Source organism: Buceros rhinoceros, unplaced genomic scaffold (assembly GCF_000710305.1).
Source record: "Buceros rhinoceros silvestris isolate BGI_N320 unplaced genomic scaffold, ASM71030v1 scaffold2687, whole genome shotgun sequence".
Lineage (NCBI taxonomy): Eukaryota > Metazoa > Chordata > Aves > Bucerotiformes > Bucerotidae > Buceros > Buceros rhinoceros.
The window spans coordinates 7,655-24,925 of NW_010423762.1; the positions used below are offsets into that span (position 1 = coordinate 7,655).

The 17,271-nt window shown below is 45.6% G+C and overlaps 1 protein-coding gene across 1 annotated transcript; it reads right to left on the minus strand.

Annotated features, from left to right (window-relative positions):
* Positions 1-731: 731 nt before the first annotated feature.
* Positions 732-13,297, minus strand: NSMCE2 (non-SMC element 2, MMS21 homolog (S. cerevisiae); the record flags this gene model as incomplete). The annotated part of the gene is made up of 5 exons (XM_010140510.1): positions 13,155-13,297; positions 12,422-12,486; positions 4,457-4,557; positions 4,032-4,138; positions 732-889 (listed from the first exon to the last, which is right to left on the minus strand). Coding segments are annotated over exons 1-5 (574 nt in total), but the record flags the coding sequence as incomplete, so codon positions are not given.
* Between the last annotated feature and the right edge of the window lie 3,974 nt (positions 13,298-17,271).

Below are 17,271 nucleotides of genomic sequence, written 5' to 3' on the forward strand. Positions count from 1 at the left end.
AAGTCCTTTCTGGATCTGTCCCCAAACGCACAGATATCCGAAGCCTCTGCTGCTTTCCAGTTCAAGGCATAAGGTCACAATATATTTGTATTATCTACAAATCAGCTACAGGAATACGTTTGTAAACCATTGCAGTCTCCTAACGTACAGCATTAAGGTAAAGCCCTCTGGGACTTCTGAACAAAAAAAGCCTGAGGTCAAAGCTTCTGCATCTCCAAAGAAAAGCCTAAGTTAGGGCAGAGTGTTAACAAATTGTAAGAATAAGGCCAGGCTCCTCAAAGCTGAGTGGTACTTCCGTGGGTCCACGCACACGCTCCAGAAGCGCAGCTCTGTTAAGGCTTCCTGAGGCTCGTATCATCACAGATGAACTCCCGAGCAGGGGGATCCTTGGTCAGTGCCCTGTTCCGGGAACAGGAACAGAACCCTCTGCCACACTGAGCAGAGCCCTCGCTGTTCTGTGCCGACAGGATCTGCATCTCTACCATGCTGAAAAAATTAGCACACTGACAAGGTAGGTTAAATGCTGCAAAACACGTTTTATTTAGCAAATGCAAGCTGTGAGAATTTCAGGAAGGTTAAGAAAACCAAACAAGTTAAACTGGAAATCCTCATATTCAGCAGTTTAAAAATCGCTTTCAGTTACAGCTGAGACCTTCAACTTTGCCTATAAACGAACCACTTTAAATAACAATCGCTTACACAACCTACTTACAATCAGCAGCTTATCTCACAAGAACTCTCGTAACAATTTTTCTTTGTGGCAGGAGCTGACTTCTCCAGCGTTGACCAGCTTTGTTTATTCTGACTGTCAATCGCTCTTTTAAGTGCTTCATCTGGCACAAGATCTGATTCTTTCACATCAGCATGGCTACAGCCAATTTTGGGGCAGCTGTTAAAAAGAAAAGAGAGACTCCATTACACTGCAAGAATTGTAGTTGTCAGATACAGGCTCTTCCCTAACATCTGCTAGATTATTGTATTTATCTGGGATTCACTCTCTCTGTCAGTTCCTCATTATCTCTTTTCCCCTTCTCCATCTCTCTGTGGGGAAAAATACATCCATTTATCTCATCTGCTGGGAATCAACAGCTGAAGGAAGGAACACAGCAAGAGACGGAGCCTCTCCCCCGGAGATGCCTCTCTTGCGTCTCGTACACAAGCTGCCTGCATCAGTGACGATACTAGCATGGTCGCGACATCTTTCTATGTGGCTTTCTCTCTCTGAAGTCCTCTACAGACTGCAGGTAATCACCTCCTAACTAACTAATCTGCAGAGGAAAAGCAGAATCTTCACTGACAGATAAATAGGGAAATGAATTTCTAAGAAACAGATAAAAGAATGAGACTTGTGAAGGCTGACAGGTGACTCAGCGGACTGGCTGGCTGCTGTAAAAATTGACCTGGCCTTTTCTGAACCGAGAAAGTACAGAAAGAAGAGATTGGGTCACATTAACAGCCTCTAAATGACAGTCAAATACAAAATGTCTTACGACTCCTTGAAACAGCCAGATAAAGACAGCAGGGTGAAAGATATTCGGGGAACAAGGGTCATTTGCCTTTGGCAGTGGCCCCAACATGCACAGATAGTACCTGTGGTCAGAAATAACACTTTTCCCGAACTTTTCCTCTGCTAGGAGTAACTTTTGTCTGAGGCATTGAACTTATTTACGCTCAGTTCTCAAAGCTTTTGCTCCAGATTTGTCCACAGCTTACTGTGTTTGTCATGGATAAGTCACTTAATTGCTCTGTGCCTCAGCTTTCCCACTTATCACCTTATTAGAGCAATAGCTTGCCAGATTAATGAATAACGAGTGCTGAGAAAGCTTCCCCTGTTTCCTGTAAGCGTGAAGCGTTAGTACGTCCTTGCAGGCAGTGGGAAATAGTGAGCAACCCGAGACACGTAAGAGTTGCCCAAAGGAGTCTCTGGTGAGTCTACCGGCACAGGACTGGTGGCTGGGCACACGTCAGCTGGAGAGCTGACGTCCAGCCAGCGGGCCGCCAAGGGCGCCGACGGGATCCCGAGGATTCGAACTGGAAACAGCCACCTCTGTAACTCCAGAGCGAGCAGCAGCTCCGATTTCAGAGCCAGGGCAGAGAGGATTCCCCTACCCACAGCTCTGCCCTACCCAGACACCTGCTCCCACTTGAGCGGCGCTGGCGGCAGCGCGGCTGAGCAGCAATGCCACGGGAGCAGGGTGCCCCGGAGCGGAGCTCGCTGCATCAGCTGGCCTGTCTTGCCACCACAGCACGCCACGGCTTCTCAGATGTGCCCGCGTTTTCATTACGGCAGGTCGGTGGGACCGGGCAGAGAGCACCGAGCAGTCTTTCTCAGCCGAGTTACAGAGCGGCCGAGCGACGGCGGTGCCCGTGCCTTCCGAGCACGCTGGGTGAACTGCTGTGGAAAGGGAAGGCTGCAAGCCAAGAGCTCAAAACTAAGAACTGCCAGGATTCAGACCGCACAAATAACTTCAGTTTGGGTACAAGGTGTCTTTTAAAGCTAAACGTGGTACAGCTTACGTGACGATTATTTTTTTACTCTATATTTTCTTCAAGTCTTTCATTTCTTAAGAGGCTAAAGAACAATTCAATCACATCAGCCTATTAGATTTTCAGCAAAAACCTGAAACTTTTGATCCACACAACAGTCTTACTACCATGACATTTTCCTGAAGGGATTATTTAGAAATAATTTAGATATGAATATCCTAACTTCAGTCCTGTATTGCAGAAGGTATTTTTGCCATGATTTTGGGCTGTTGAGCACGTCTCTATCCTCCAGAACACACGCTTGCTTCACTCCAACTTGTGAGCTATTTCCCAGCTCCCGTTCCTTTCTCCAGACAAGTGTCTGCCCATCCACGGTGCTGGCTTTGTTGTTATTTCCAGTATAGTGCATGCACTCCACTTTTTCTCCCTAGACCTCATAACACAGGCAAGGTACTTCTGTCTTGTTCGTCAGGCTGTCCTGACACTAAGGTGGTGGCTGGACATCCCAACTGATGCTCGATTTCACAGCTGGATTTCTCCCGTAGCCAGGAGGGAGCGTGGAATTAAAAGTCCCGCTCCACCTCTGTATCCCCACGGCGGAGTACGTAACAGAAACGCAAGAGCAGCAGTCGGAGGAGGTAAGATGCCCGTGGTATTATCTCTGCGGAAACCAGTTTGCTAGTCTCTGGCAGACCTTCCTGAGCACGTGCAAACGGCACATTTCTTAACAAGTCCACAACTGGAAAGTGTCCATGAGGCCATCAGCCCCAAAGAGCGAGGCTCCAGTGTGTACGGTGTAAAAAGAAATGTGCAGTTGACGAGGAAACGGTATGTCCTCTAAACTTGCTCTAAAGAGTGCTTGAGGCCCTTCTCTCTTTTTTTTTTTTTTAAATCAAAACCATCCTAAATTTGAATCTTACCTGGGAGAATTCCACGTTTAAAAACTCAACGGTCCTGGGTGAAAAGTGGCAGGCTGCTTTGATGATATAAAGCTGGTCTTTTAATTATTTAATTGCATTGTAGAGGGAACTGCCCAACCCTGTCTGATCATTCTCGGAGCTCTATCTATCTGATCATTCTGAAACTCTGCACTACCTAAAAAGTTATGTTTTAATATTTCTTTAATGCTCCTTTAAGTGTTTCAACATTTCTCCGTTCTGTTGGAATAGAGGGTGCAGGGAGGAAACATTTTTCTTCACTGACCTCAGGGCAGTGGGAACAAAAGAACTGACTAAATTTTAGGAAGCCGAAGTTTCTCTTTGTTGTTCCTGGCTATAGGAATTCTCTTTTATTCTGCTGTGCAGGTAGCACGAGTGGCTGTAACTTCCCCCACACTTCCTGAGTATTTCCGTACACGTTGTTTTCACTAGAAAGAACAGCTCCTTCACGTGTCTGGGCTAACGAGGAGCCTGCGACTGGGGCAGACCCTGAGCTATTGCTTCCCGCAGCCCTGCCAATCCAAACACATTTCCTAGAACAAGCGGAGTAAAGTTCCACTTACACAGCAAAGCAAATAGCTTTTCCACACACTCTTGTTAGCTTACCGGACTTTTTTCTTTTGCTGCTTTCGACCCTGGATAATTTCTAGAATGGCATCTTCTTCATAAATATGTCCACAGACTTTGTTTCGAACCGGCCTCTTCATTTCTACCTGTAATCAGCAAGGTCTGATTTAAAGGAACCGACAATGCCCATCAAAGCGCTTCTTGCGTGATTTTATGTAAACCAGCAGGACGTGTGTTTGCCATTCAGCGCGGCGCTCCACTCAAATGAGCGGTTACGTCCGGCATGGTCAGCTGCGATCCTGCTTACGTGGGGTTTTTTCACAAGCAACGCCGCTCTTCTCTGGTAACGCTTGTAATTGATACTGCCTGATTTTTAACGAGTATCGCAGATTTGCTATGAACAACCCCCTGAAGAATACGAAATGGCTATTTCCCAGTCGCTTACAGGAGCAGTGATAGCATACCTGTGTAATGGGACAAATAAAGTTCATCTGACTCTGAGTCACGGCTATATCTTCATCGATTTGTTCGATGGCTTCATTATCGTTATCTGATTGTTGACGAACTATAATAGGAAACAAGACCATTTTCATTTAATATAGATAGTCGATATTAAATTAAGCAAATAAGCCCCAGCATTTGCCAAGCATTATCTCACAGTGATATCTAAGATGCCACCACACATTTCTGTACCACGCCCTGAACAAGATACTGCAAAAAATGACTGTACTATAGTCTCTGTTAGAAAATGTGGACTTTTAAATGGTAACCACTCTTTGTGTGGCTGTGTGGCTGTTTATTGCCAGTGCTAGAAGGGCTGGGACAGAAAGCAAGCTGACCTGCATGGATGCAAAGCCATTGGTATCCCCTGATCAAGCTCACCAAGACCCAGGAACATGCAGATGAGTCCCCAAAATCTAACACAGGAGCTTTTGCAGACTTGGCAGTCCTACCCTCAAGACCAGTTTGTGTTTGAATACCGTAAAGGGGCTTGCTCTGTATACACAGCAAATGCTTTAAAAGGAACTTGTACTATTGATTATAATGCACCACTTGTAAAGCCATGCTGCTGTCTTTTAACGAGATTGTAATTAGCGAAAAATAAAAGCCAAGAAAATGGTATTTGAGATGGACAAGAGAAACGTCTCTGAAGGAACCTTAAGAATGAAATAGGGAGACCTCCCCGGAAACACCTGAGGGCCCAATGCCGGGGAACGAGGGGCAGACAGACAGGAAGAACTCCACCTTGAGCTAGAGAAGATGCAGGTCCCCACCTTTACCAGAAGAAGAAAGTGAGGTGTAAGCAACTCTGCGCACCCAGGGGCACACCAGCCCAGGGTTCCATGCAGACACTAATTAGTCGTCAGAAGCTGAGACACAAGAGCAGCCGAGGATATATATTGCTAAGTATAACCTTAATAAACGTGCACATGTTGTTCTATCTTGTCCTAACTTTGCTCTGGTATTAATCTAGGCTTTTAGCTGAATGCATTTGTTTATCTTTAATCTTATCTGGTAATAAGAGCAAATGTAACGCCTGCCATACCTTTCTGTTCCTTCGGGGTAGTTCTGCACTGGTTTTGCAGCAGGGCCCCGGGGTGTAGCCCTCCAGGGGTCCCAAGCCAAACAGAACATTTTTCTCTCTAGCTGCACAAGCGAGTTTGCAGCGCAGCAACACGGGGGTTGGGGAGGATGAAGTCCTTCCGTGGCCTGTGTTGGCTGTGACTGCCAAAGGGGCAGCAAGAAACGCAAGTGAACAGGGAGGCTTTAGACACTTCATGATTTATTGAGCTGCTTCGTGATGTGCCTCCTACAAAGCCTCGCCCTTGGTTCCCCTTGCTGCTATCGCATGCTATGAGCTGATCTTTTCATCCCTGGTAGTCAGTCTTCCACAGCTGTTAAGGAGCAGTGTTTCCTCACTTATGGTCAGTCCTACATGCCTGTGTAATGCTATCACCTTCCGGGTGATAAGAGCAGACACCACTCTTGGAGCAATCACGGTCTCTCACACCCCGACGAGACTGAGCACGCTGCCATGTCAGCCAGCACATCTCTGCTTGAGATACTCTTGGCATCGGTTCCGCCACAGCACCTCTCCGTATGCTGCGTTTGTTTGCATATTTTTCTTTCCTAACAGAGCTTGCCCTTCTCTCCCTTCCAACCTGCCAAGAGTTTTCCAAGCGTTCGGAGTGTTTCTGACCCAGGTACTCCTGCAAATACTGAGGCAATACTCAGGCAAGCATCCAGGGTGTTTCTGTTTCTGCTACTACAGGCTCATTCAATCAACAGGGTGTGGGTGAAGGGAAAAGGGAGCTCAAATGTCCAATGCTAATAATAATTTTAAGGCTTTAATCTACAAGAATATTAACACACCTTTACCACATACCAGTGACAAAAGTAAATGCTCATCAGAAGGAAAAAGTGGGCACAACTGAACTGTAAATACCGAAACCGCAGTGGTCTAGACATCAGCTTGCATCAGTTACCAGCTTTCAGAAAAGAAAACCTGTCACATATCATTCCTCGATTGCTCACATATAAGGATTATGCTACCATAAACGCAATAGCATTTTGAAGAAAACACGGATTTTTGAGGAAAAAGGTGGGGGTTTTTGATGAAGCTTACATACAAAGCAATGGGCGGAATCCCACTGAGACAGCAAGGCTAAACAATACTGCTAATACTAGTAGGTGCCAGCTTTGGCACGGGCTGTTTTATTTAAATACCATACTTAATTTTTTCCTATGAGTAATGCCAATAAAACCCAAGAGATTCAGAATTTCCTTAAATTCACGTATCTGCAAATTGTGACATACTGCAGCATTAATCTTTCCTGCCGAAAACAGCTGGAAACGCACATTTTTGTGTTGTACTTGGTTTCAACTCATGAACTTGGCGTGTAGTTCCCGTGTGCCAGAGCATCACGTCAATCGGCGAAGTTGGAGCACAGCAGCACTAGCAAGATCTAGAACAGGGGATTGTTTACAAAGGATGCTGCTGGTTTTGGCTCAGTATGTAGATGCCGAGGAAGCCAGGTAAAGTTTTAAAACGTGGGGCTTGTGCCTGTGGTTTTACTTTTAAAGCTCTGCGCACCGAGTTAGGCGTCAGTGGCCTCTTCTGGAAGAGTGTTCACCTCACACAGCACCTTCTGACTTTGCTAAGGAGTCTCCGCTTCACTCACCACTTCACAGCCTGCGTTTACTTAGGTACTGACCCAAAAATTTAGGAGACTGTCGAAGCGTCCAAGTTTGAAACTAGGAGCTTGAGCTTGAGTACTGGTGCTTGAGCTCCCTGAAGGCCTCAGGTCTCTGAATAATGGGAGCTAAATCACAGGCAGGGTTTACTTCTTTCTTCTGCTGGCTTTGGAAGGCATTTAGATGCCTCATGTTTAATGGTTGAAATTCCATTCATTGAGACCCACTCCTTGTAGGTGGGACATATTAATCTTCCTGGATTCAGATCATCCTCTGGCTGCAAGCTTATCTTAAACACGCCAGGTTGCGCTTCATTGCAATGATTTTGTACACAGCCTACCAGAGAGGGGCCCTGGTTTCAAGAGGTTATCACAGCACCAACGAATAATTATTTAAAATACTCCCTTTTCACGAGCAGCTAATATTTTTAATAATAAATACGCAAGACTAGGATGATGCAAGCGATACCTCAAACATGTCAACAGCAAATTAGCATAAATCAGGTAAACCACCCACAGATTTGTTGTTATTGCTTGATGTTCTAGATTACAGGAGGAGAGAGAAAAATAACTTTTTTCAATTACGGAAAACTTTGCAAAGATTACACAAGACACACGCACGTCCCGAGCTGGTCAGTAAGATGCTCTAAACTGTAGATCTATACCTGTAAACTCAGACTGGAAGATGTTTTTATTAAGGCCAAAGGGACATTTTACCAAATTAAATGTATAAAAGTTTGGAGGACCTAACTTGCAAGTCTGACTATTTTGCAGAAAGCAGAAATAAAAACGCTGGGTCATACATATTTCAGCTAAGTCAGGCCACATTTTTGTGACACTGAGTTTTCCTTGCAAATTGAAACCAGATGCAGAAAACACTAAGTCATTGTTCCTTAAATTCAGACGTTGTCTGAAGTAACAGAAGTACATCCACCTATTTTGGTAGTCTGAGAGACCTCGTTTTAAGAGCCTGAAGAGTTTCTACTCTTCCAATCCAGCCAGGTGAATTCTGTTAGGAGGATTAGTTACACATTTTCGATCTGGCTCTCTCAGCAATCGTGTTTACAGCTAATTAGTGCCCACTGTTGTAATAAACCAGCATTCTCATAAAGGTATCTATTTTTGGTAACGCATCATAATGAACTTTGCAACTGCCAACTGTTTTTTCTTATTCAGGTTTAATTAAAAGCTGGTAGTACTTTATATCTCTCTGACTTTCATCTCTTGATAAAAATGTGACTAATACGCCTTAGCTCAGTTTTCAACTACTCTGCTGAGAGGGACTGAGGATTTTTAAGCCAACTTTTAAAAACAAGAAAACCAGAGTGCGGAGACATCAATTGCTATATGGTGAGTTATATTAAGCATGGATAGTTTACACACTATAAAAGCATTAGCGGAATTGTCATTGTCATTTCTAGGACAGTCACAATAGGACAGTCTGCTCACCGCTTCCAGGGCCAACAACATCCTCTACCCAGCTCCCGTTTCTCCAACCCGGCCCCAAGTGAGTGCATGTTGCAACATAAACTTCATCAGTTTCTTTCCTTTTGTGCCATCAGTCAGACACCAGTCCCGGAAATCAAAGGGCAACGTTAAGCATTCAGGATTGAGCCTCGGTAAGCTCGAGCCACTAGACAGACACGGTCCTGGCTCCCCAAAGGGTCTGTTGTCCTGCTGACTCTACAGAAATAACAGCAACTCACCCAGGCTGGGGAAAATCCTGTCTCCGGGGGTCCAAGAAAAACACTCCAAGAGTGTTATGAGGGTAAATCAAATGCCAAGTGTTCCTGCCAGCAGGACACGGGAAACGATGAAAGGAGGAGGAGGTGAAGGACACCATCATATCCAACAGCTGTATTTTACGAGGCAGAAGGAGTCTGGGGCACTGCTAGCATTGGTGGTGGGGGAAGGTCCAAGGACAAGTCTAAAGGGGGAATGAGCCCATACACTGTTTTCCAGGAAACACACTGCTGAGCCCGTCACGGGCAATGCTAAGAGTGGGTCAGGGTGCCCACTGGTGCTCTGAGTTCAGGTTGGACTTCAGACCCAGAGAGGCAGGACCACCTCAGCTGTCCAGAGTCCTGCCCTGGGGATGGATCCGCAGTAAATGCTGTCGGAGGAGCGAAAGAAGAGGGGAAGCACACAGCAATACCTCCCTGGCAAAGCTCCCCAGACTCTAGCAATCTGTGCTCCTGAGTCAGGGGTAATGTCTTTGTACTTAATAAGCCCTGGCGATTTCCTCCAATGAATTTGCCTAAACTTGGAGAGGGAATTTGGGCCCGGACTGTTCAGCTTGATTAGAGACAGTTATCTCTGCTAGCAAGGGTAGCAACAGCTTCATTTTCCTTGAAACTTCCCGCAAGGCTGCAGGTTACGCTTTAATTTGATTTTTAAGAGGGAAAACAAGATGTGCAAGCTACAGCTGCAGCCGAGCAGTTCAAAGGGCGCCTGCTTTCGCCGGAGGCGTGCGATAGTTCCATCTGCCAACCCGGCCAAACGAGGCTTTGCGTTCGAGCGCGTTACACGTTGATTGCTTGCTGGTGTTGCAATACCCAAGCTGATCTGAGGAAGGTGGCCTCGAACACGTTGCTCCAGATTGCAATTACAAATTTACTTGCTTCTGCCCGGGCCAAGCAACTTGCTGGTGATTTGCAGACAAGTCCATTGCGTGTGCCCTGTTTTACATGCACTCATGTAGGAAGTACGTAGACATGCCTTTGGTCAATCCAAAATAAAATGACAATGCAATAAGCCATTCTGATTTTCCTCGAGTGTGAAAGACAAATTAGATGAACAAATTAGCAAATTGTTAGTTCCCTTACAAAATAAGAGTGGGGAACTAAATCCCACACTGAGCGACCATCCTCTAAAAACTCCTGCAATGTCATCACACCCACAGCACTTGCATGGTTTACAGGATTTTGCCCCACTAGGCTACAGGTCTTTTAAAACACCCTGTTCCAAATGGAAATACTCTTCCCATTTCATCCTTTCACTACAGGGCTCCGCTGGCTGATGCCAGATTTCCAGCATGACCTTAAAATGAAGAGAGACTATGATTTGATGGAAATGTTATGGGACGCTTGTTACAGAAATGTAAGTAAAGGAGACAGGAAGACACCTGAAGCTAGATAAAATTTGCTGTTTACTGTGTTAGTAAATAAAACGTGACTACAGATCCTACCTAGAAAATTACCCAAGAACGCTGGAACTCAGCCCCTGTTCTAAGCAAGAAGTAAGGCATCGCCGTTGCCTTCAGATCAGTTCAGGCTGCTGTGGAATGGGAGCTGTGTCCCTAGAAACGTGAACAGAAAGGATGTCTTCGAGTATAAACCACACAACCCAACAGTTTGGTAGGCGAACGCACAGAGGCAGCGTTCTTGCTCCCTCCGTTATTGCGAACAAACATGAGAAATCCAGACTTCAAAGTCCAGGGGTGACATTGCAAACCGCTGTTTCCTCATCCCTGCAGTTGGGGCTCGATCTGAAGAAGGTCCTGCAGGAGATGAAGACTACCTAAAAAGATGCCATGAAGGCTCGTCAGTAGGCTCAGAGGAGCCAGTCTTCCTGCAAAGTCAAAGGAGGTCACACTCTCCCATCTTAACTCTTTCCACCCACAAAGGCACGTCAACTTAATAAGCAAGGTAAACACCAAAGGCTTGCTGAAAATAAACTGATACTCAGACTACTTAAACCACCAGGAAACTCGAGCTCTACATGGAAGTGTGCCAGGCATGTGACAATAGAGCAAAAGTGTTAGACATGCTGCAGTATGAGCAAAGCAAGACAAAAGTTGGAATGTCTTATCAGGAAAAAAATATATCAGACGGAAGCTGTAACTTGCGAATTTATGTAAGGAACATTTCTATTGGGTTTTCTCCTGCCCTTCAGAAGAAAAAAGGCTGAACAATCAGTGCTTCATACAGCAGACTGTATAAAGGGAATTTCTATGCTTAGAGAGCACCATTGCATGTACCAGAGACTGGAAGAATATCGCACACATTTAAAAAATTAAGACATTCCCTCCAGACACATGAAAGAAAAAGTTGCAAAAGATGCAACCAGAAAAAAAAAAAAAACAACAAACCCAACATCAGGCCTACCATTTCATTAGAAGATGAACCACTTTCCATTACTAACATTGTGGTCAGACTCTGGAATGTCACTGATGCAACGCTAACCATCAAATGACAGGAACATGCAGGGCTTGCCTCCACAGGGAAGTGTTGCAAAACAAGCGAGGGTGTGAGTGTCGAATGCGTTAGCTACTTGGCATTAACTCGCTGTGTGGACGCTCCTGTTCCGCGCGAGGAGTGCCTTTGCTCTGCCCAGCCCAATCCACGTCCACAGCGGCCTCGAGAAAGGCAGTGTTAACCCTGGGCAGGAGGAGTGAGGGGAGAGCAGTCGGTACTGACTGCAGTTTGGAGCCACGTGCATTTATGCAGGAGCCCTCAGCAGCCCGTGGATAGTCTGTTTCGGTAAAGCTAATTCCAGTTTTCTCAGAACAATCCATGCCAAGTATTCTCTACCCATCAGCTCGCAAGCCAAAACTGTGTTTACGACACCTCTGAACAAAAAGTAACATCATTTATCTCATACCCTATTTGGCTGGAGGTCGATTTGCCCATTTCAGCGCGTCACTTGTGCATCCTTGTTGTTCACTGCTGAAAAGCTGAACTGCTGACAGATTTTCAGGTGGAACAAGCTGCTGCTAGAAAACACTCCTGGACAGCACTGTTCCAGGGTAACAGGGACCGGAAACAAGCAGAGCAGTGGTCAGGCAAGCGGATCGGCCAGCAGTAGCTTCCTAGCAGTCCGCCCAACAGGCTGCCATGGAAGCAGTGAGCAGAAAAGCCCCCAGCTAGCCCAAAAGATCACACCCCTCGAAGATTATCGTTCTGATTATCATCTCAATCTGTCTCGTCATGTTCTCCTCACAAGACTTTAACAAAGACTTCACTCTATTTCTTTGCTAAAGAGCTCTGTTGAAAAACACCTTTAAAAAAGTCCCCAAAAGAACGCCCCCGGTCCTGGTGTCAGGAGAGCGGTGAGTACAGACGCACGTGGCGTGTGTTGGGGCGTACCTAGGAATATTCATGTGGTAGAGGGTGAGAGCGCACGCAGCTGCAATCCCCGAACAATAACCTGTCGGGTTTGTGATTGGCGAGGATGGCACCGACTCGGCAGCTGTTTGAAACTGCAGACTGAGCGCAGCAAAGAGCGAACGCTCACCTTCGGGAATCGGCAGGTTTGCAGTGCAGGAAACCAGCTCCACCGCCCCCGACACCCAGAGCAAGCTGCAGAGACAGACGTCCCTCTCGTCACCAGAAAAAGACAGACGTACAATATTGGTCTTTAATAAAGGCATGCGTATGAATAAGAAAAAGTGAAACTGAAATGGTGGGGACAACATATTCTTTTCTACACTCCCTAAAGCCCAGTGTTGAAACACTTGAAAGAAACTTTTAGGTGAGATATTTTATTTCAAAATTACTATCAATGAAGAGAGCAACATTTGCAATTCTGTTCTTAGATGCATTTCAACCCTCCAGAGTCCCTTCTAGAACTCTTAACTACTTTAAAAATGAATTGACTTCATTTAGAAACACATAACATCAAGTTTGTATTATATATAACTTACAATTCAGCATGCAGCGAAGCACCAGATATACCCACACAACTTACTGTGACTGAAAAAATGAATTTCTTCTGTATTTCACATATAAACTTTACCACTCCAGTTATTCTAAATTCTGCAACTTTGCACTGCCTGAAATGCCTCTGCTGAAACAGCCTCTGGGACAGGCGAGAACGGTCAGTGCTCCAGCACCATCTCGGAGCCTGTCCCTGCTGGGGCCACTTGCTCCCGCTGGGTACCTGCCTGGGGCTGCATATCCCGCCCTGCTCCTGCCTTTGGTCACCAGCGCAGCGCCCAACAACCTCCTCAGAAGAGGAATTTTCCTACCGCAACGAATCATCTGTGGAAGTAGTAACACCCAATTTCTTCTTCTCTTCAACACAAAGCACTACCAAAAAGGTCAGGTTTACCACCAGGATCGCTTCACTGGTGGAAAACTGAGGCACAGGGCAGGCATACACCGGAGCCATGATGCGTTTTGTCCCACCAGACCCACTGTCGCCCCCAAGTAACTAGGGCTAAGAACACCTTCCAAACGCATTCCTAGTGAATGCATCAGTTCCATGCTAAAAGCAAAAAACCAAGGTACAGAAACCAGCATCTTCTCATAATTGCACAATATCTGGTTGTTTATCCTGAGAAAACTAGCACTTGCACTGAAGAAGACACAATCATCTTCTGACAGATCATATTTATAAAATAATGCTTTTTTTGCTAAACTATAGGAGAAAATGAATAACCCCCCCAACATTTAATATATGAAAATGAATTTTAAAAACCAACATTCAATATCATACCAAAACAAGTTAAGAAATAAAGCTCACAGTTGTGGGGTTTTTAAAGACAAACTTACAGATTACGCTGTTCAGTTGTAAACCTGCAAGGCTTTCATTTAGGTCGCAGCAGAGCGACACGTTGCGTGTGTGTGTACTAAGACATTCGGCATCACCTACGTTGTGCATGCGGAGCAGATCTTCACTGAAATAATACTCAGGAAACTCTTCCCTAAAAGAAACAAAAAATGCTGCTAATCCCAATTTATACAGCATCCTCCAAAACAATGTCCCGGGGTGGGGCGTGGGTGTGCAGCTAAACATAACCCTGGCATCAGTTAGGAGCTGCTGGACGGTTGTTTTTCTCAACCTGCCCTGGGATGTAAGATTAGGCTTCTCGAATGGCAGCGAGTACAAAAAATCTAATGCTAAAGCCCTGAGCTATAAATACTCGTGGAGGGTCACTGCAGCTGCCTAGGAGCTGCTGATGGTAATTAGGAGTTAATTGAAAACGCGATTGATATTTATTTTAAACCTCTTTCTGCAGGTTCGCATTTGCCAGGAGCGTACCTGGCAGAGCGCATCTGCATGGATGCTGCACGCATCAGAGACCCATTCCCACCCTACGGGTGCCATTCAGGCAGCGACACGGACGTTCCAGATTCCACCTTGACATTTCTGCACGGAGCAGGTACTAGACAATCCGGGAACGCTGCGTTTCGTGGCAAATGTGCTGGAAAGTCCGTGAGGGAGCTCACTAAGGCCAAGGACAGGCAAAGTCTTTTAAGCCCTCAAGGTCTCTCTGTGTCTACGCTTTCCTCTCCGGATCAGGTTTAACGCGGTAGTGAAATGGGACAGAGAGAGGACTCGAACGCCCTCACACAGCTGCAGACAGCAGCTGAAACAGGAACGGCTAAGCAGGACAAACAGAGGAGGGGAAGTAAACGTTGAATTGATGGGACGGCAGTTGCAGCGTCACTTGTGCTTCATAATAAGGATAACAAGCACGTAGCTAAATCACGTGGCATTCTGCGCAGTCTGCATCTTTCTAGCAAAGCAGTTAGTGTTACGCTCGCTATTTCAATCTTATAGTTATTACCAGGATGGAGTAACATCACAGTTGCCCTCTGAAGACCTATGAACTTCCCTTGCAGCCTTTGCTGGCACATCAGCTCTTGCAGAAACACATACAACCCCCATGTGTATGATGAAAAAGATCAGGATCTTGTATCTTGACATAAACAGCATAATACAAGTGAAACAATCAAACCGCACTAGTTAAGGAAGGGAAAAAACCCTGAATACAACAGAACTGAATACAAAATCACCATTTGGAACCAACGAAGATAAGGCACAGCCTGGTTTTGTCAATGTTCCTTTCACATCAGAAATCAGGCACAGCACTGCAACCCAGAATTTAGGCTAGGTCAGTGTTACTGGGACTCTCTGGTTTGTACGGGTAATTAAGATCCCCCCTCTTCTACACATTTGGCTACAGCTAGTAAAAATATGAGGGAATTTGGTTTAGTTACTGGAAGGAATGAAAAACCTGTAAGGACAGAATCAATATATAAAGTGGGATCATAAGAAAGGTGGAGAGAGACATTTTACCCAGTGACAGGACGAGGGAAAATGGTTTTAAACTGAAGGAGAGTAAATTTAGATTGGGTGTGAGGAAGACATTCTTTACTATAAGAGTGGTGAGACACTGGAGCAGAGAAGCTGTGGATGTCCCATTCCTGGAAGGGTTCAAGGCCAGGTTGGACGGAGCTTGGAGCAACCTGGTCTGGTGGAAGATGTCCCTGCCCATGGCGGGGGGTTGGCCTAGATGATCTCTAAAGGTCCCTTGAACCCAAACCATTCCCTAATATTCCCTGATGCCAGCATTTATTTGCAGACACCAGCACTGGCAGCTGCAGCTCTTGGGGATCAAATACTACCCTGATATGGCGTGTATGCCAATAGCAGAACTTGTGCCACAACTGAGGAAATAATTACTTGTAGATGAAGATACTTAAAAGCACTTTTAGTAAAGACCATAAAGGGACTACATCCTAAAAAAAATGCAGTAGAAGATGCTAGTCACAGACACCTGGCAGTTAAGCTCTCCCCTGACAAAACACACTCCGCCTCAACTGCGAAACTGCTGCAGCCACACTCTTCACAGAGGTGTCCTGCTAGTCCTCTCATTGCAAAGCTGAGCACGGTGCAGCACCTCATCTCGTATAAAGGAAAACACACGAAGTATCGAACGGGCTCTTCGGAGGACACATGTCTGAACAAGAAATACTCCTAGCCAGGACTACAGGGGAGCCTGGAAAACAGCAGCGAGTCACGTGCCGATTTTGTAAACATAGGAAATGATCACTCCAAACTTCCAGCTGCTTGAGGTGCTGTCCACCCATACAGGACAAACCTAACAGGGAAGAGTCACTGTGCTAGTGGCACCCACAGGTATGTGGAAAGGGCAGTCCTTTAGCAGCAGGCAGCGTTCCTTGGGAAGTGACAGTGTCTGCAATCACGCATTCCTGGGTTACTACATTTGGCCTCTGGCTTGTACAGCACAGAGCTTGAAACCAGAAGCTCGGCTATCATTGACAATGCGGATCTGGAATTTCAGGAATGGGTTGTAGTGGGTCCCGGGAAGCAAACAGCATTTGTGAAGCGACGCAGCACTCTATACCTTTGCCAACAGAGAATGTCATGTTTCTCCGAGATGCTGCAAGAGCACGCAAACAGTGTGAGAAAAGTGCGAACAGAGCTGGGGCAGTAGGAACTACAAACGGCATCATGTTTGGAGGGCATGAGGCGTATGGAATTCCATACCACTGAGTGCCTGAAAATATTCTTCATCAAATTATTAAACAGCTTGACTACAAGCAGCTAAAAGATAACAAGGTCATAAGAGGCAGTCAGTGTGTTTCCTGCCAGATCAAATCCTGCCAAGCTGATCTAACCTGCTTCTCGGATAGATTATCTGTCCCCACTGGCCGAGGGAAGTCAGCTAACATAGATAATGCTGATTTTAAACACAGCTTTTGATGTTCTCCCAATGACATTCTTCCAAGCGAACTAAAGAAATTAGTATAGAACTTCACCCAGATCCCAGAAACACCACAATAATTGGGCTTTCTGGTGACTGCAGTTTTCTTTTTCTTTCTAAACTAGATCACTGGTGTAACAATCATTACAGTACTGCCTAAAACCCATAACCGAGATCAGACAAGATTGTACAAGACACTATACACATTTATGAAAGGACAATTCCTGGCGTTGCAGAGCTACAGTCTAAACAATCAGGACAGATAAGGAAAATATCTTACCAGCACTGTCATAGATGGGAAACTAAGGCAGAAAAAGATGAAGAGCCCGATTTTCAAATGAGCTCAGCGTAGTTGTTGTGGAGCTCTTTTGAAATTCCGGCCATAATCAACATCATGGAAATCACTAGATATTGAGCTCCTTTGAAAATCAAACTTCAATATGAAAATGTGGCCCAGAGGTCTTTTGAATGTGTGCATCAAGAGGCTTACCCAAGGTCACCCGGGAAGGCGGTGGCAGGGCTGGGAACTAAACTTGCATCTTCTGACTCCCACTCCGGTGCATAACTAATGTCGCTCTGTGTTCTGCTTTAATTAGCTGTGGGGAGATCTCATACCAGAGGACGCGTT